The 19,184-nt window shown below is 56.2% G+C and overlaps 2 protein-coding genes across 2 annotated transcripts in view; one reads left to right on the top strand and one right to left on the bottom strand.

Moving 5' to 3' along the window:
* Nucleotides 1–6,912: 6,912 nt before the first annotated feature.
* Nucleotides 6,913–19,184, bottom strand: part of ITGAE (integrin subunit alpha E) — a 50,159-nt gene continuing 37,887 nt past the window's right edge. The window contains exons 25-31 of the mRNA XM_041001370.1: nt 18,163–18,226; nt 17,965–18,072; nt 14,465–14,521; nt 14,105–14,200; nt 12,720–12,812; nt 8,210–8,320; nt 6,913–7,437 (exon numbers count right to left, since the gene is read on the bottom strand). Coding sequence (XP_040857304.1) covers nt 7,342–7,437; nt 8,210–8,320; nt 12,720–12,812; nt 14,105–14,200; nt 14,465–14,521; nt 17,965–18,072; nt 18,163–18,226 — 625 coding nt within the window. The 3' untranslated portion in view covers nt 6,913–7,341. The remainder of the gene's footprint in view (nt 7,438–8,209; nt 8,321–12,719; nt 12,813–14,104; nt 14,201–14,464; nt 14,522–17,964; nt 18,073–18,162; nt 18,227–19,184) is intronic.
* On the top strand, nt 14,691–17,028 carry HASPIN (histone H3 associated protein kinase). Its single transcript, XM_041001371.1, has one exon. The coding sequence runs from the start codon at nt 14,691–14,693 to the stop codon at nt 16,947–16,949; it is 2,259 nt and encodes a 752-aa protein (XP_040857305.1). The 3' UTR covers nt 16,950–17,028.

Genomic DNA, 19,184 nt, shown 5'->3' with positions numbered 1-19,184 from the left:
CACCTCTTCCCTCTCCCAGTCCGGTCCGGGAGGTCAGAGCAGAGGAGCCGGCAGGACGCAGCTGCCAGAAGTGATGGCAGGGCGGGAGTGTAAAGCGGCAAGGGCGAGCTTTAAAGGCGAAATCCCTCCCCTGGCCTCTCTTCATAGAGACTAAGTGAGGAAACTGAGGCCAGGGGAGGCGGGACCTAGGCACAGGAAGGGGGAGGGGGACCAAGAATACTCACAGGCCTCTGACTGCACCCGCGCTAGCTTCGTGTTCTGGGAACTAGCACGGGTTCCCGGCCGCGAGAGACCAATGCCCGGCGGCCTCCAGCTGCCATGCATAAGTGGCTGTTCGCACTGCGGCAGGTGCGGCGCGTTTAACATCCCTCCTTCCCCACGCGGGGCAGGAACACCCCGCCCCCCACACTCAGGACAAGTGGGACCGTGGTGTGTGGAGACCCTCGAAACCCACCTGGGGAGAGGGCTCAGTGGCTGTTCCAAAGCAGAAGTCCCAGCACCCACAGCAGCGACCACCGCGTCCTGCCCTCACAGCTGTGCGAAGTTGGGAAGATGGGCCGCAGAAGGGCAGGGCCCGCACCTCTGCACCTGCTCCCTGTAACCAGCACCAGGCCTGGCAGGTGGTAGTTCTGCACATAAGAGCCAAGTGAGAGGGAGAGGGGCAGTGTGATGGCTCAGCTGGCTAATCCTCCACTATCAAGCGCTAGGATCCCATATGAGCAACAGTTTGTGCTCCCCAAATGGAGCTAAGCCATCTGAAGCCAGGAGCTTCTTCAGGGTGCAGGGTCCCAAGGCTTTGGGCCGTCCTCGATTGCTTTCCCTGGCCACAAGCAGGGAGCTGGATGGGAAATGGAGCAGCCAGGACACAAACTAGTGTCCATATGGAATCCTGGCACATGAAAGGCAAGGACTTTAGCCACTGGCTGCCACACCAGGCCCCTCATGCTGCTTTCTAAGGAGCATTAGCAGGGAGCTGGATTGGCAGTGAGAAGCTGGGACTTGGATCACACGGAATGGCAGTGTCACAGATGACTGATGGTGTTACCTCCTGCACCACGGAACCTGCCCAAGTCCCCTCGTGCTTTTTGTTTGCTTGCTTTTTCTTTCCCTTGAAAGCTCCGAGAAGAGATCATTCACCCACTGGTTCACATCCCAAATGGCTGCAATAGCTGAGCAGTCAAAGCCAGGAGCCAGGAGCCTCTTCCGAGTCTCCCACATGGGTGCAGGGTCCCGAGGCCTTGAGCCATCTTCCACTCTTTTCCTAGGCCACCAGCAGGAAGCTGGATTGGAAATGGATTCAAACCAGTGTCCACATGAGATGCTGGCACCATAGGCAGATGCTGGCACCATAGGCAGAGGCTTAGCTTGCTATGCCATCGTGTTGGGCCCCCTCCTTCATGGCTTTTAAACAGGGAGTGTACTTGGAGCTGTCACCCATCACAGCCACAGCTGGAAAGGCTGGAGTGATCCTCTCTCTGCTGCCAGCCTCCTCCTCTGGTCCTCCGACGCCCCAGGGAGACACAGGCATCTGTGCAAGTGTCCTGAGAACGCGGCCCTGGGGGAAGGTACGGGGGAAGTTGGGCCTCTCAGAGTGCCTGGGCTGCCACTGGCCTGGAGAAGAGCACCGGAAGTCAGCAGGAAACCCCCTCCTCTCCCAACACACACACACACACACACACACACACACACACACACACACACACAGTGCTGTCTTGTGCAAATGTCAGCACAAGTCCCTCTGCTCCTTGGTGGGAATCCTGGCTCATGTGGTCAAGGCCAAAGGATCCCTCCTCACTTTGCAGGGCATCTGCTGTTTTTGTTTATTTGTTTGTTGTTAAATATTTATTTTAAAGTCAGAGTGAAAAGAAAAGAGACAACAGAGGGCAGGAAGGAAAAAGAGCAAGAACCTCCCGTCTGCTGGTTCACTTCCCACACAGCTGCAGAGGGCAGGGTGGGTCAGCTCAAAGCCAGGAGCCAGAAACTTCAACTTGATCTCCCACGTGGGTGCCAGGCACTTGGGCCACCTGCCCAGGGAGGCGCCTGCCCAGGGAGCTGCATTGACAGCAGACTCGAGCTGGCACATGGATCTGGGATGCTGGTATCGCCAAGTGGCGCTTTAACCTGTGACACCGCATCGTGCACCCTCTTGCCCACTCAGTATCTACAGAATGCCCATCAACTGCTGTTGGAGGAATGGAGGCGCCAGGCACCTGCCCTCCCCTGGCCTAACAGGGGAGCAGTGCTGGTATTTGCCTCCGGAGTGGGCAACCCTTCCTGGATTCTCCACATCCCATACCCTCCACCCCCCAGGCACAGCCAAGGCCGTGCTGCACCTTGCGTGAGGACCACTGTGGAGCTTGTGGGACCATACACAGGAAACAGCTGCTGGGGCAGGGCACCGCTGCTCGCTGGGCTCCCTTACAGCACCGCTATGACCCACACAGTCCACCGAGAGCCATCTCGGACATAGGAAATAGCAGGTGCATTACTAATCCTGTTTCAATGTGGCCCGCAGGGATCAGCACGCTGTGCTGGGGTCCGTGCAGCGGGCGTGGAGGACACAAAGGAGTGTGGAGAACTGTTCTGCAGGCAAGGCCAGGAGGAATCCCCACTACATGGTGGGGCCCTGCGGATGTCTCTGCAACCACGTGAAGGCAGTTCCACCTGCCTCTGCATGTGCACGGGACCACCCCGCTGAGAATTCTGTAATCTATTGAGGCATTGTTTGCACCTGCAGAGTTGGATTTTACTATCAGTGTGAGCTTGGAAGTTGATGTTGCTTGCCAAAGGGCCTTTTACAATTCATGCCGTGTCTGCTGCCCCCATTGACCATATGGCTGGGAGAGGTTGGAGAATGTTTATATTAACATTGTAAAACATGCTAATATAGGGCGTTTAGTCCATGGGTGTAGTAGGAATCAATAATTAGGGTTTTCTCTCCTTGATCTTTAGGTTTCTCCTTCTGTGATCCTTTATTCCCTTAACTGATTGAAGATTAAGTTTTAGGAATGTTTTCTGATTGATATGCGCCATCTATTGAAGAACTTCCTGGATAGATAACCTCCTGCCTTATACTGAAACAAAGGGCAGAATTATCTTTAGAAATGCCAGCTTGTGGACTGCAACACCCATTGGTTCCAGTGGAAGACAAGACTGGAAACGGAACCAACCCAGCAATTGCAACCACCAGCTGATTGGGGCAATGGGCTGTAACCAGGCCCCTACTTGCAAGCACACACAAGAATCTAGTCTGGGAACACCTCAAAGTTTCTTTTGGGATCTTCCCAATTGAACTGCTGGACTCAGAACCCATGGTCTGCCATGGAGTGCAAGTGCCAGAGCCAAGCCTCCTCGGAGGCTCGGACGGAGCAGTGGAGAGCATAACCGGCTGCACATGGAGGATATGGCAGTCTATCGGAACCCGCAGAGGACACAAGGCACCATAACAGAGGACAGAACAAATCAATCAACCACCCCAGCCATATGTTGGCAGTGAAAAACTGGGCAAACGGAGACTCTAAGGTGGACTGTCAGTCAGTCGATTCTTCAGCGACCTTGTTGTGCTTGGAAGGGCGAGATTCGCAGCAATTCATTACTGTTGAACTATTAAAGCCCTCGGAGCATGGTCCACATCAGGGACCTGGGATGGGTGGGAGACTGGGTGAGCTTCTCCCTTTACCTCCCCCTAAACTTACCCCAGATACAGGAAAAAAATGTGGAAATAATAGTCTTACCCACATTCCTGTAGCCCTTGAGCCTTTGTGTCCTAATTAACTATGTAAAGATTGTCAAAAATAAAGAAAAAAAATGAAAAAAAAAAAAAACCCCACCAGCTTGACCACGATGTAAGACTTATAAATAAAGGGGATGGCTTTCTTGCATTGTCCATTATGATCCTGAAATTGTCACGCACCCTTCTTGAGTTCCAAACTCGGCTGGAGCTGAACTCCGGCACCACAGTAAGCAGGTCTCCAGCCACCAGCCACCAGCCACCCCAAGGACTCTCCTCACTGATGGATCAGTGCTGCTTGGCACCTAGCACTTGATCAGAGGACGCGGTTACTGCACCCAACTCTTGCTGAGTGAACAGTCCAGTACTGGCCTCTCTGGGCACCAGGAAAACCAAAACACATCACTGAGCCCACTGAACAGGGACTGCCGCGGGAGCCAGCGAGCTCCCCCAGCCCTGCCGAGGGTCCTGGGACAGGCCGCCCTTCCCACCTGCTGGCTCCGTGCCAGTCACCAGCACAGCGTTGCCACCCTCCTTCCTTGGCAGCTTCCAGGCTCAGCTCTCAGGGGCCTCCTGGACCCCTCTCCCCGCTGAATCCCCACACGTCAGGATTCTGGTTCTTTTCTCTTTTGCTGCAGCCACAGCGGCCCATCAGGCTAGGCTGGAGGGCAGGAGAGGACCACTCAGAAGCAGAATGTCCCGGAGGCTTCTAGAATGTGGAGGAAAGCATGAATGACATTCCTGGCTGTCTTTCCTGTACTCCCAGCCTAAGCGCACGTGCGCAGGCGTGTGTGTGTGTGTGTGTGTGTATTTATATTCTCCCAGAGCATCCAATTACATTTGTTCCCGGAAGCACCTGGCCAGCCATCAGGCTGAGCACAGCAGGATAACGAGTTCAAACCCAGGCTCCAGGCTCAGGATGCAGCTCTTGCATCCACACGCCCTAAGCAGTCACCACAAAGGCTGCACCCCTGGCCCGCACGCGGAGCTGAAGCAATGGAGCCTTGCAGGTGGCTGTGGAGTGAGACTGTTGGGCACCGCACCTTGCCCAGGTGTCACCGCGCCCTGCCCAGGTGGCAAAGCAGCTTCGATAGGAAGAAGCACGAGACTAGTGATGCCAAGTCTGTTGCAGTATCAATAGCTCTGCCCTGTGGCCCTGGGCAAGTTGTCCACTCCTCCATCCCAGGCAGAAAATGCCCTGGATTCAGTCTGTGACATGGGCACCTCAGGAGTACCAGTCTGAATCCTGACTGCTCTGCTTCCCATCCAGCTCCCCGCTAATGTGCCTGGGAAAGCAGCAGAGGACGGCCCAAGCACTTGGGACCCCACACCCATGTGGGAGACCTGGAGGAAGCTCCTGGCTCCTGGCTGTTGGTGGTCATTTGAGGAGTGAACCAGATGGAAGTCCCTGTCCCCTGCCCTGCCCCCCAACCCTCTTTCACATAAGCAAGTAAATTTTAAAACATAAAAACATAAAGATTAGCTGCAAAGCACCAAGTCCCCTGGGATGCTGCCTTCCCAAATGGGACAGGAGCACTTAGGGCAGGTCTGATAAATGGGAGAAAATGTTCACACCCATTTTTACTGTACTTTAACGAAAATGTAGCATTTGCTTCCATTACCAACGGGGTTTGGTGGGAACGGACGGCCAGAGCGGCATTAGCAGGGTCTGCGCCAGGACCCCCCAGCGAGGACTGCTAAGTGTTTATTTCAAAGATTTGCAGACAGAGGCAGGGACACAGAGAGATCTTCCATCTGTTGGTTCACTCCCCAGGGGGCTACAATGGCCGGGGCTGTGCCAGGCGGAAGCTGGGAGCCAGGAGCTTCTTCCAGATCTCTCCACATGGGTGCAGGGGCCCAAGCACATGAGCCATCCTCCACTGCTTTCCCAGGTACACTGGCAGTGAGCTGGACCAGAAGTAGAAGCAACAGGACTCACACTGGTACCCATATGGGAGGCTGACATTGTGGGCAGTGCCATGATGCCATCAGTCAAAGATGGAAAAATGTGTGAGCAAGCACAGTACAATGTTAGCGGCAGGCAGCGGCAGACATACACTCAGTGGAAAATTCAACTTTTCTAGATGGTGAACATTGTTAATACAATGTTGGGTGGGGAAACAGCAGAGAAAGAGTCAGTATAAAGTGCTCAAAAGGTTTGTAACACAGAAAGAAAACATGAGAATCCCCTGCCAGAAGTCACTAGAGTCCTTAGCCAGCCAACAAACCCACCTAGTGGATTCTGCCTTTAGGAGGTTAAAGACCCCAGGCCGCAGGGTCCCGATTCAGTCAGGCCAGCAGCCCTCTGCGAGGCTGAAAAAGCTAACAGCACATCGGGAGTGCAGTGGCCAGGGGTGCCTGCTCCCCTGCACTCCAACCTTCACTGGCCCGTGAGTCGAATGGTCGTTGCCAGACACCAAAGCCAAGAAGAGCTCGAGAGCTGCCAGTGCCCTGGCTGGGGCCAGCTCGGGCCCTCCCAGACCCCCCTGAAGCAAAGAGCAGCCGTCCACAGAAACCAGTCCACCAGCCCCCAACCACCTGCCCGAGAGACCGTGGCCGGCTCCAGGTCCTGGGAGGCGGCTAACAGAATTCACTGAAAAACAAACAAACCAAAAAAAACTAAACAAAAGCCGTGGTATTTGGCGCAGTGGTTAAGAATCCAGGCTCTGCTCCCAAGCCCAGCTTCCTGCTGATCCACACACATAGGCCGACAGTGGCTCGAGTGCGTGGTCCCTGCCACCCAAGGGGAGACCCAGGCTGAGCTGCAGGCTCAGTAGCCCAAGGCCACTGCAGACACTTGGGAAATGAACCAGGAAATAGACCATCTCTGTCTCTTGCCATGAAAATAAATTTTAGGGTCCAGCTCAGGGGTCTAGCAGCTGAAATCCTCGCCTTGAACACACTGGGATCCCATATGGGCACCGGTTCTAATCCCGGTGGCTCCACTTCCCATCCAGCTCCCTGCTTGTGGCCTGGGAAAGCAGTCAAGGACGGCCCAAAGCTTTGGGACCCTGCACCCGTGCGGGAGACCTGGAAGAAGTTCCTGGCTCCTGGCTTCGGTTCGGCATAGCACCGGTCGTTGCACTCACTTGGGGAGTGAATCATATGACGGAAGATCTTCCTCACTCCCTTTCTTCCACTCTGTATGTTTGACTTTGCCATTTAAATAAATAAATAAATAAATACATAAAAACTCATCAAGTGGAGAGGCATCCTGTTTCTGAGCAGGAGGAAGACTCTGGGACAATAGCCCTGCCTGTACTTGACCTTCGGTCAGTCAAACCTGCGGGGCTTCTCCTGGAAATCTGGGAGAATAATGAGAAGGACTCAATTGAGAACTTTTCAAAGGCGAGAACAAAAATTTGCCCGAACAAATGTCAGCGTTCACTGCCAATCACAAAGAACACATGTGCTATTAAAGGTGCCCCTGTAGAGAAAACTGCACTTTATTTAACGTCCAAGACTGCGCGGGCTTTTCTTCTGACACCTGCACGGCGATGGCTGCTCAGACCACAGGCCACAGACGTAGGTCACCCCAAAGGAAGCGCGTGGCCAGACTCCAGTGTGCGTGAGCTCAGGGCCGCTGCCTCCGCGCCCCCGGCGGCCGCTGGTTAACCATCCTTGGGGAGCAGATTCTCAGGCGTCAGCTGGACCTTTCTCATGCTCTCCAGGTTCAGCTGCTGGTATTTCCTTTTAAAAAAGCCACACTGCAACAGAGGGCGGGGAAGGCCCGTTACGGAGGGGTCACGGTGCAAGCTGTCAGCAGATCCAGGTGCGGCTTCAGGAAAGCGCCCTGCCGCCTCACAGCTGCTCACACTTCCTGCTCCCCACCCGATCGCTCTCTGCAGCTCCACCAATGACGGAGTCCTTCAAAAGCCTGCTCACACCACCGCCTTGCCTGCTGCCCCACCTTCCTGTGAGACCCTAGGGTGGAACACTTGAACTCAAGTTCATGCCACCAGGCATTATGCTTCCAGCTGAACTGCAGCTACTTTCACGTATGTGAAACACCCCAGATGGCCAGAGGCCCGGGGTGGCAGCCTCCACCAAGAAGCTCCAGGGACAGCCGGCATGACCAGGGACCTCTCCAGGTGAGTGCTCAGAGCAGTGACAGCGAGAGGTGAGGACGGGCGTGCCAGGTGGGGACATGGCCCTCCTGAGGGAACTGCCCATCTTGTTCGGGGACGGGAGAGGGTGGGGCGGGGTCAAGCCCAGAGAACTGGAGGTGGTCCTCCAACAGTGGCAAGAGTTGGCACGTCACAACAGGGACGGCAGGGAAGGGGCACCAATCACAACTGTCTAACGAAGAGCTCTCTGGACTCTGATATTTGAAGTCGGTTTTTGGTTCTTTCAGACACACTGTCTCCCTCGCTGGCCTCGACGGCGCCTGTGTGGGACTGACGGAGGATGGAAACCTGGCCAGGAGCCCAGGGCCGCTGCCCAAGCGCTCAGGGCCTCGGGAACCCGAGCGGCACTGACCTGGAAGAGGAGGACCACGATGAGCAGCAGGAGCAGCAGGCCGCCCACGCTGCTCCCGATGATGAGCGCCCAGGAGGGCGGGGCCGCCTCCCGCAGGAAGATGACGGTGATCTGGACGGGACAGAGACACCCTCTGACACATCCGGGAAAGCCCACGGAGAAAAGAAACACCTCCACACGTTGTCGTTGAGAAGCCAAAACGTGAAGGCTTGGCAACATCCTGTGTACTGACTGAGACTGACGACGATGACACAAAAAGCTGGCCATGGCCTTTACAACCCTTCTGAACCAAGCGACCAGAACACTTGATGGGAAAACTATTTTAGTCATTCAGCTAGAACAGCAAAACGTGTCAGGGCATTGTGACCTTTGGGTAGGGATGCTCGTCCATTTCAAAGGGAGTCCTAGGGAGTCAGGGGTTTAAGCCAAGACTCAGGGACTGGTGCACAGCACGTCAAGCCTCTGCCTGCAATGCCAATACCCCATGAGTGCAAAGTTCAAATCCCAGCTGTTCCACTTCCAATGCAGCTCCCTGCTAATGCACCCGCGAAAGCGGCAGATGACGGCCAAGTGTCTGCATCCCTGACACACATGGGTGGGGTGGCTTCTTTCACCCTCCTTATCTCCAACACCCTGGCTCATCACCATGGCCGCCGAGCACTTTCCAGCTCAGCTCTCACTGCTCCCTTAGTCTCTGGGACACACCTTCCCCCACAAGGACTCTGCTCAGGTTCCCGGGTCTGCCCTTCCCCAGCCGTGCATGAGGTCAGCGGTGTGAAAGTAACCCTGAACGGGAGCACGCTTCCCGCTGCGGCCGCAGCATCTCCCTTCCCACCACCCGGGGGAGGAGGGGGTCCCAGTGGAAAGCTGGGCCTGCCTCTCGAACAGGACTCAGGCAGCCCCAGGAGCCAGCGCCGCTTTGCTGGGTTCCCTTGAGAGGCCTTCTCCAAGGACGCTGGAAACGCTGGTGGACGAGGGCCAAGCCCCCAGGCTGTTTAGTGCACAGGTCTTGAGAGCAGGAAGGAAGCCGAGCCAAGATCAGGGAGAGGCCAATTCTGAACACACCAGGTGGAGGAGATGCTGGAGCAGCTGTAGGGCCCTGAGCCCACGGGCTCCCACGCGGCTGCCAAGGTGCCCCTGGGACTCGGGCAGGAGAGGACACCAGCTCACAGCCAGCTTGGGGCGGCGCACTGGGCGGGCAGCCACCCGCAGCCATCCCCTATGCGCAGGAATGATGCGTGCTCTGATGCAAGCCACGAAAGCTTTCTCCTCGGCCAGTGACCATCCTGGGGGCCCGGACCTCACAAACGGGCATCCTTCTGTTACTGGCCTCCTGTGTCCTCGTTTGGATTCTAACCTGGGAAAATCCAGAATGTGGCCATGCAGCCACTCCACCGGCGTCCTGGGGTGGGCCGGCCCTCCCCCGATAAACAGCATGTTCCCTTCTGGTACATTCGCTGGAGTTTTTCCTTACCTCGGCTGCGATGTATTTGCATTATGGCTATGGTATGCTCATTGATTCACCCTAAGGGCGCTCTTTTTCAACATTTTTTTCTCCTTGTTACATATTTGAAAAGTAGAGACAGAGAGAGAGGCACAGATCTATCCACTGGTTTTTTAATTGCCCCCCCAAAAGCCGGACTTGGGCTGGGCCGGACACCTCAGGCCTCCCACATGGGTGGCAGAGAACCCAGGGCCCTCTCCCTGCTGCCTCCCAAGGTGTGCACTAGCAGGAAGCAGAGCCAGGATTCACACCAGGCACTGTCATACAGGATGCCGGTGTCCCAAGCGACCTCTCAAAACACTATGTTATGCCACTCGCCCATCCTGGGATACATAAGTCAGTCGGTTTGGAGCTAGATATAAACAGTAAGGGGCTGGCACGGTGGCTCAACTGGCCAATCCTCTGCCTGCAACGCCATGCCAACATCCCATATGGACGCAGGTTTGTATCCTGGCTGCTCCACTTCCCATCCAGCTCCCTGCTTGTGGCCTGGGAAAGCACTTGACAGCAAAGCCCTGGGATCCTGTATCCGCATGGGAGACCTGGAAGGATTTCCAGGCTCCTGGCTTCGGATCAACTCAGCTCTGGCCATTCACTTGGGGAGTGAACCATCAGATGCAAGAGCTTTCTCTGCCTCTCCTTCTCTCTGTAAATCTGCTTTACAAATAATTTTTCTAAGAATAAACAGTAAGAGTTAAAATAAATGTAGCATGTATTCACAAAACACTGCCAACAGTAACTCCCTTAGAGACTTAGAGACAGCGAGGGTGAGGAGGAGTGAAGGGCTGGTTTCATTTGTGCCTTTCTATAATGCTTGAATTTTCTTGCTGTCTTTTATTTTCAAAACTTTAAAACTTTATTTTTTAAAACATGGGTATCAGGGCCAGCATTTTGCACAGCACATTAAGCCACTGCACGCAGCACCCACATTCCACATGGGTACTGGGCCAAGTCCTGGCTGCCCCACTTCAGACCCACCTCCCCTGCTAACACACCAAGACAGCCAGGAGTTTCACTAAGCCCCTGTGCCCACACGGGAGACCCGGATGGAGTTCCTGACTCCTGGTTTCTGTCTGGCCCAATTCCTGCTGCTGTAGCCATGCACACGTGTGGGTGTGAGTGTGTGTAACTGCCTTTCAAGTAAAATAAAACAAAAAAGAAGGCAAAAAATGGTAAAAACAGCAGCATTCAGAACTACCCAAGCCACTTGACAGAACCTTCCGGATATGTACACACTGAGACTCTGGGCTGACACGAGGTGGCGGTGCCTCAGCCCTGGGCACTGGGACGTGCGGAAAGTCAGGAGTGGTTTCCCCCTTTGTCTCTCCCTTCCTCCAGGAGCAACAAGAAGAAATAGAAAATTTGGAAGCAATGAGTTCACTCAATTTTCCCTAAACCTCGACCCTTCCAACCCTGATCAACCATGTAATCATTAAAAAAAAAAAAAGCCTGGATACTAGGGGCTCGTACCTGCAACATCCCATATAAGCGCCGGTTTGTGGGTACCAGCTACTCCACTTGCCACCCAGCCCCTGCTAACACACCTGGGAAAGTAGCAGAGGACGGCCCAAGTGCTGGGGACCCTGACACCTACAAGAAAGACCCAGATGGAATTCCTGGCTCCTGGCCTTCACTTGGCCCAGCCCTGGCTGCTGAAGTGAACTAGTGAACAGAAGATGTCTCTCTCTCCTGTCTTCTAACTCTACCTTTCAAATAACTAAAACACATCTTTAAAAATCAAAAAAGAGCCTAGCGTGGTAGCCTAGCAGTTAAGTCCTCACCTTGCTTGCACTGGAATACCATATGGGCCCCACTTCCCATCCAGCTCCCTGCTGTGGCCTGGGAAAGCAGTCAAGGACGGCCCAAAGCCTTGGGACCCTGCACCCGCGTGGGGGACCTGGAGAAGGCTCCCAACTCCTGGCTTAGGATCAACTCAGCTTCAGCCATTGTGGTTACTTGGGGAGTGAATCATTGGACAGAAGCTCTTCCTCTCTGTCTCTCCTCCTTTCTGTGTATCTGACTTGCCAATAAAAATAAAAATTAAAAAATAAATAAAAAAATAAAGACACGTGGGTGCCTGCATCCCTATCGTGGTGCCTGGGCCAAAGTCCCGGCTGCTCTCCCAGGTTCAGCTTCCTGCTGACGTGTGTCCTGGGAGGCAGTGGGGGCAGTGCAAGGCCTGGGCCCCTGCTGCCCAGATGGGAGACGCAGACGGGAGCTTCTGGGTCCTGGCTGTGACCTGGCCCAGCACCAGCAGCTGCAGGCATTGAGGGAGTAAACCCATGGATGGGAAAAAAATCTCTCCCTCTCTGTCATGTGATAACAGACACTTCTATTTCTTCCCATTTTCACGACAGAAATACTTAAGAGATAATCTTGATTTTGACATGCCTAAAGAATTTGAGAATTGTTCCTTTCTCCTCCTCCGGCGAGGGAAACAGAGGACTGAACCCACAGCCATCCAGGCCCACCCGACCTGGCAAACACTTGCCTAAGAGCCACAGGCAGATGGACGCGCTCCAATGCCAGCAGCGCCCCCGTGTGGGCGTCAAGGGGCATGAACACGCAGGGGAACAGCGGGCACTGGCACCGCTTGGCGTTCTGGTCTGTGGTAGCACTCCAGCACTCAGGCTGTCTTACAAAACAATTGTGCATTCCCGGGCATTACACCATTTCACACCACACGCCCTGAGGCTGCAGAGTAGGAAGATGGTCAAGGTACACACACTTCTCACCTAAGAAAAATTTTTTTTCACCAACATAGTTGCAAATCAAAATATCTATGTTTGTTGATTTGGACCTAGTCATTTCAATGCAGACCCCCTGCAGCCTAGGCCTCTTATTCAGTGGCTGTGTTCGTCAGGTCAGAAAATGAGGCCACAAACTATCTCAGAGACAGCGGAGGGCAGAGCCGAGCCGGAGCCGAGACCCCAGGCAGGACCTGTGTGTGCCCGGGCAACAGATCAAAGGCGCCGCCCACTTCACCCCCGAGCCCCCCGGCATTACCTGGGTCCTGTGGTTCTCTGCATTCAGCCCCTCGTAGAGAGTGCTGTCGAAGATTATCGTCCCCACGAGCTGCAGTTCAGTGATATCTCTGAACTGATGGGGGAAGAGAGTGGGAGGCAAAATGCATCTTAAGCACAGACTCACGGTTGTTGGACAGCACCTGTCACCTTCCCCCTTAAACGTGTCTCTCCTCCAGCATCCCTCAGCCTAGCCCACTGCGCCACCAAGCCCCCAGGCTAGAGGTCTGCGGTCAGCCCTCCACCTCTTCCCTCTCTCTCACTCCCATCTCCCCTGTCGCTGGAGCCTGTTGGTCTCACACTGTTTCCAGCACCTGCGCCCCTCTCCTCTGCTCCCCGCGGCTGCTGCCACACCCCCCAAGCCTCATGGCTCACACCTGGATCACTGCGACACATTCAACAGGCCCAGCGGCTCCCAACAGAGAAAGCTCAGCAGGGCGTGGCCCTCCACAAATGTCCACCCCTATGCAGGTCCAGGGCCAAGCACAGAGCTCGCGCCTGTGCCCAGAACAAGCCTGGCAAAGCTGTGTCATCAGGAAGGATAGGAGAGCTGGCTTGTCAGAAAGAGGCAGGAGCCGAAAGAGAGAAGAATCAAGCAGAGAACAGATGCAATAACGCCCTGCAAGCCTCGAGAAAAAGTACAGGGGCTCGGGCCTGGTGCCTCAACTGGCTAATCCTCTACCTTCAGACTGCTCCGCTTCCCATCCAGCTCCCTGCTGTGGCCCGGGAAAGCAGTCCAGGATGGCAAAGCCTTGGGACCCTGCACCCGCCTGAGAGACCCGGAAGCAGCTCCTGGCTCCTGGCTCCGGATCGGCTCAGCTCTGGCCATTGTGGTCATTTGGAGAGTGACCAGCGGATGGAAGATCTCCCTCTCTGTCCCTCTTTCTCTCTGTAATTGTCTGCCTTTCCAATAAGTAAATCTTTTAAAAGTAAGTATGGGGGTTGGGTTTTAGCCTAAAAGGAGCAAACATCACTTAAAAATAATAAGGAAAGAGGCACATGGAGTATTTGCTTTTAGAAGACACAGCTGTTCTGTGACTTCTCAGGAGAATGTAGAAAGAGCACAGGCCCCAGGTAACTGCTGCAGCAGCCCCGCCGGGAGGCGGCCTGAACCAGGCGGCAGAAGGGAAGGGCGTTCGGTCTGCTTGGGAGGGGGACCGGCAGCTGGTGCTGCGTGCGCACCGGGATGTCAGGCAGCCAGGGGCCACAGCTAAGTCCCAGTAGGGAGTAATAAATGGGGTTCCCGGGAAGCAGCTGACCTGGGGAAGCCGCGGGGGCACAAGATGCATCTAGATACCGGTTGGGGACACGCTCGGACGCCAGGGCGCGCCTGTAGAGTGGGACCCCGAGCAGCCCTGGCTCCGGTACCTGCTTAGCCGGCTCCAGGGCGATCTCTGCAGTCACGGTCACATTTTCTCGGGCCGAGGAGACGTTGCAGCTCCTGGAATACCATTCTTGCACGTGCTTGGAAAAGCAAACATTGCTACTCAGCCTGAAATGGCTCACACCTGGGGCATCCGAACGTCCCTCCCACGAGAGAGGCTGTGTCCGCTTTAGCCCAAGCCAAGCTCCAACCCCGGGGAAAGCGTCCCCGGAGCGAGGCGAGGCACAGCCTCGGGTGGGGAGGCGGTGGGCACCCCGCATTTGCCAGCGGCGGCAACCTTGCAACAATGGGGGCGCCCTGGCCTCTCCCGCGTCTCCCCTCGCCCCTTCTAGAGGATCGCTCACCCGAAACCGCTCGTTCAAACAAGCTTCCTTAGTAGACAGATCGCACTCAGTGGACGCCTGAAACGACAGCCATTCGCGCCAAGCCTTGAGCCCAATCACCCGCCCTGACGCTCCCGCCCAGCGTGCGTGCGCCCAGGGCGCGCTGCGCAGACGCACGGCCCGGCCCTGGGACCCGGCGCCCGAGTCTCGCGGGGTTTGCGTTTGAACCGGCTGGCGGGTGCCGGCCATGGCGGCGTCCCTCGCTCCGCCCGGGAGCCGGCTCTTTCGAACGTATGGAGTGGCCCGTGGCCCGGGGCGCCGGCGGCAGCAGCAACAGCAACAGCAGCAGCAGCAGCAGCCGGGCCGGGCGGCGGCGGCGTGGTTCCCGCCGGAGGACCGGAAGCGTTTCTTCAGCGGCAGCAGCAGCAGCAGCAGCGGCGGCGAAGTCAGCCCCAGCACCGGCCTGTCGTCGTCGGTCGCGTCCGATGACCCCGCAGACCCCGACTACCCCGGCAGCCCGGTCGGCCGGCGGCGGAGGCGTCCTGGCGGCCGAGCGTCCCAGGTCCGGGAGACCCTGCCCGCCGCCGCCACCCCGAAACTCCTGAGGCTGCGGGCTCGGCTCCCGCAGAAGTGCAGCACGCCCTGCGACCAGCTCCGGCTGCCCGCGTTCCCCGGCCGCCGCCCCGGCTTGCCCAGTCCCGACATCAGCATGGACAGCCAGGACGGCGACGAGCTGGGCACCAGCGCCTCCCTCTTCGGGGAGGCCGCCGTCGTCTCCAGCTCCCCGGAGGAGGCGGTGCCGGGAGGCCGGCTCAGCAGGATGGTCCTCCGAGCCCGGGCCAGCCTCAGGTCAGCTCTGTCGAGCCTCACGGACTCGGGGAGACCCGCGGCGGATTCTGAGCGTGAGGTCAGTGGGGACCACGGGACAGCATCCTGCGCTAAGACACAACCCGTGGGACGCCGAGCGCAGGGCCCTGGGCTCCCTGGCGCTGGTCAGAAGCAGGGTGCGGGTCGGGGCTCTTGTCGGAAAGTGGGGTCTCAGAGGGCTGCCCCCTTAGACTCCCAGGACCCCAGTGGTAGCCAGGACTCTGTTGTACCTAAGAGAATTCTGCCAAACCGGAAGAGGAAACACGAAGAGGCGGTGGAGCCCTCCCTGCAACATTCCCACGGGCCTAAGAAAGGCCAGCAGGTCAGGGGGCAGTCAGTTCTAGCTCAGCGGCCTACCCGTCTACACAACACCTGCTCCTGGACCAAAATCAGGGCCTCCTTGGGCCTGCACAAGAAGAAAATCGTGGCCGACGCGTCGGACGTGTGCAGCACCTACACCATCACCAGCTCACTCTCGGCCTCCCTCCTCTCCGACCACTCAGGCCCTTCTGTCCCCCACAGGACCCGCAGCGCCGTGTCCCCCTGGAACTCGTCCTCCATCTATCTGCTAAGCCCCCTGAACTCCCTCCCCGTGGCCGACAAAAAGTCCTGCGATGCCGAGAAGGTCTACTGGGAGTGCAACCAGGAAGGCCCCATCCCCTTCAGCTACTGCCTTCCCAGGGGCAAGCTGGAACGTTGTGAGAAGATCGGGGAAGGCGTGTTTGGGGAAGTCTTTCAGATTCTCGGGGATCACAACACGCCGGTGGCCCTGAAGATCATTGCCATCGAAGGCCCCGACTTGGTCAACGGGGCCCACCAGAAAACCTTTGAGGAAATCCTGCCTGAAATCATCATCTCCAAGGAGCTGAGCCTCCTGTCCGCCGAGGCGTGCAACCGCACCGAAGGCTTCATCGGGCTCAACTCGGTGCACTGCGTGCAGGGCCCCTACCCGGCCCTGCTGCTCAGAGCCTGGGACCACTACCACTCCACGAAAGGCTCGGCCAACGACAGGCCTGACTTCTTTGAGGAGGACCAGCTCTTCATCGTCCTGGAGTTTGAATTTGGAGGCACCGACCTGGAGCAGATGAAGACAAAGCTGTCCTCCATGGCCACAGCCAAGAGCATCTTGCACCAGGTGACGGCGTCCCTGGCCGTGGCCGAGGAGTCCCTGCACTTCGAGCACCGGGACCTGCACTGGGGCAACGTGCTCTTGAAGAAGACCAACCTCCGTGAGCTGCAGTACACCCTCAACGGGGAGACGAGGGCCATCCCCACCTGCGGGCTGCAGGTCAACATCATCGACTACACCCTGTCCCGCCTGGAGCGCGACGGGCTCGTGGTGTTCTGTGACATCTCCACGGACGAGGAGCTGTTCTCTGGGCAAGGGGATTACCAGTTTGAGATCTACAGGCTCATGAGGAAAGAAAACAACAACTGCTGGGGCGAATACCACCCCTACAATAACGTGCTCTGGCTGCATTACCTCACGGACAAGCTCCTGAAGCAGGTGACCTTCAAAAAGAAGTGCAACACCCCGAGCATGAAGAAACTCAAGAAGAAGATGGAGCATTTCCACAAGACCGTGCTGGACTTCAGCTCGGCCACCGACCTGCTCTGCGAGCACAGCCTGTTCCAGTAGGCCGGGCCCGTCTTCCCGCCCCAGGCACTGCCCTGGTCTCTCGGGTGCTGCCCGTTTCCAACACGCACCGCTCCTCTCCCAGGGCGCAGTGACATTTGCCATTTTTACTTGTTTTCAGTCAGCTAATCAAAGAAGAGTTTTTCTTTCCAAATAGAAACTGAAATGTTTGAAACTTGCTGGTTGCCCAGTGTCCTTCAGAAATAAACTACACCTGAGAACAAGTATCTACAGCTCACGTCCTGTTTCTGATGGCCCCGCGGTCTGCTCTGTACATGCCTTTTCCCTGGGTTCCTTTTTGAACCTTGCCACTTGGCGGAGCTCAAGTGGGGGGAGCGGAGACAGGGGCACGAGAGGCCGCCGCTTGGGATGCCCCTGCCCCTCTCAGGATGCCTGGGATGGCTGCCCCGCTTCCGATCCAGCTGCCTGCTGAGGCACCTGACGCACAGCAGGCCGTAGCCCAGGAGCCTTAAGTCCCTGCCCCGCACACACGTAGGAGACCTCATTGGAATTTCCTTGCACTGGCTTTGCTCTGTCTCAGCCCTGACTGTGGTGGGCAAAGCCATCTCCATCCCTCCCTCTCTGTCCTTCTTGGTGTTCATGTAAATACACGTCTTTTGAAGAATAAAGTTGGGAAGGCCCAGACCTGGGCTGTTGGCTGACCCGAGCCACTGCCTTAGCTCCCGAGACTGGCTGATGCTGGAGCTCAGTGGAGCTCCAGGGAGGCAGACGGGACGGGAGGGGTGGGGTGGTGGTAGGATGTCATGTGTTTACCCAGCTCGGGCACTATGCAGCGCAGTTTCCAAAGGGACAATTAAGATGTCTCCACAGCTACTCCGAAGGCTTAAACTTTAGCTTAGTCATCAAGGAGAGCTGGACAAATGCTGCTGGAGTTTTTGAGTGCTTGCTGCTCCAGTGTTTGCCCCAGGGTTCACTAATCTTGTTTTTATACTTTTTCAAATGGAGTCAGTCACTCCAGATGGAGATGTGTGTGTAATAAAGAATCACCATGAAGTACCTGCGTCATGTTCAGGTTCTTCACTGTTACAATGCGGAGACCTTGTAATATGACTGGGATACAAATCTGCAACTGAAACTCTGCTCCAAAGGGATTTTCTCCATGGATCTGCAAGATAAAGTGTGGGGGTAGAAGTCGGAGCCGGCGTTGCTTGCCACCCTCGGCTGTGCTAGGAGAGGCCTAAGGCCAAACACTTACATTGAAGAGGAACTCCTTGTGCTCAGAAAGCCCCCTGCTTGTGTTCACGTAGGTCACTGACGGCCTGCAATGAGAGGACGGTGTGTCAAGCCTCAGGGTCCCCTCTCTGAGTGAACCTCATGCACGGATGGCAGCGGTGCTTGAGAGAGAGCAAAGCTGAAGATCAGAACGTAAAGCAAGGGGCTGGGAACTGCTCCCCCCACGCCATGCTATGCAAGTGAAGCCGCCGACTGCGGTGCCGGTACCCATGTGGGCACTGGTCCGAATCCCAGCTGCTCCACTTCTGCTCCAGCTCCCTGCTAACGACCTGGGAAAGCGGCTCTCAAGTGCCTGGGCCCCTGCACCCACATGGGAGACCCGGGAGAAGCTCCTGGCCTCACACTGGCCCCAGTTGTGGCCATTGAAACCATCTGGGATGGACAATCTGTCTCCTCTCCTCTCTTCATAACTTCTTCTAAAAAAGATTATTTCTATTGGAAAGGCAGATTTACAAAGAGAGACAGAGAAAGATCTTCCATCTAGTGGTTCACTCAACGGCCGGTGCTGTGCCAATCTGGAGCCAGGAGCTACTTCTGGGTCTCCCACATGGGTGCAGGGCCCTAAGGCTTTGAATCATCCTCGACTGCTTTCCCAGGCCACAGGCAGGGAGCTGGATGGGAAGTAGAACAGCTGGGCCATGAGCCAGTCCCCAAAATAAATGAATCTTTTAAAAAAGATTTTTAAAAAGTGGAGCAGTGCAGTCATTGGGCCACCTGTATACCACACTGGGGTGCCTGGTTCAAGTTCCGGCTTACTACTTAATTCGTCTTAAGGCACACCCCGGGGGGGAACCAGCAAGCCTCCAGTCTGCCTCGAGACCCAGAGGGAGTTCCAGGATCGTGGCTTCGATCTCGCCCACCTCCGGCTGTTGCCAGTATCTGGAGAAAGGAGAGTAAGTGGGTGGAAGATTTCTGACTCCCTGCCTTTCAAATAAACTGGAAAAATAAAAATATTTCAGAATGCCAAGCGCTTGCTGAGGGGTT

The sequence above is a fragment of the Ochotona curzoniae genome, unplaced genomic scaffold, assembly GCF_017591425.1.
Source record: "Ochotona curzoniae isolate NIBS_2020 unplaced genomic scaffold, NIBS_Ocur_1.0 scaffold_2453, whole genome shotgun sequence".
NCBI classification, from domain to species: Eukaryota; Metazoa; Chordata; class Mammalia; order Lagomorpha; family Ochotonidae; genus Ochotona; species Ochotona curzoniae.
This window is presented reverse-complemented; position numbering and strand designations above follow the sequence as displayed.

Bases quoted from the DNA above. Each gene is read 5' to 3' on its own strand.
- HASPIN (XM_041001371.1), top strand. From the start codon at position 14,691: ATGGCGGCGTCCCTCGCTCCGCCCGGGAGCCGGCTCTTTCGAACGTAT.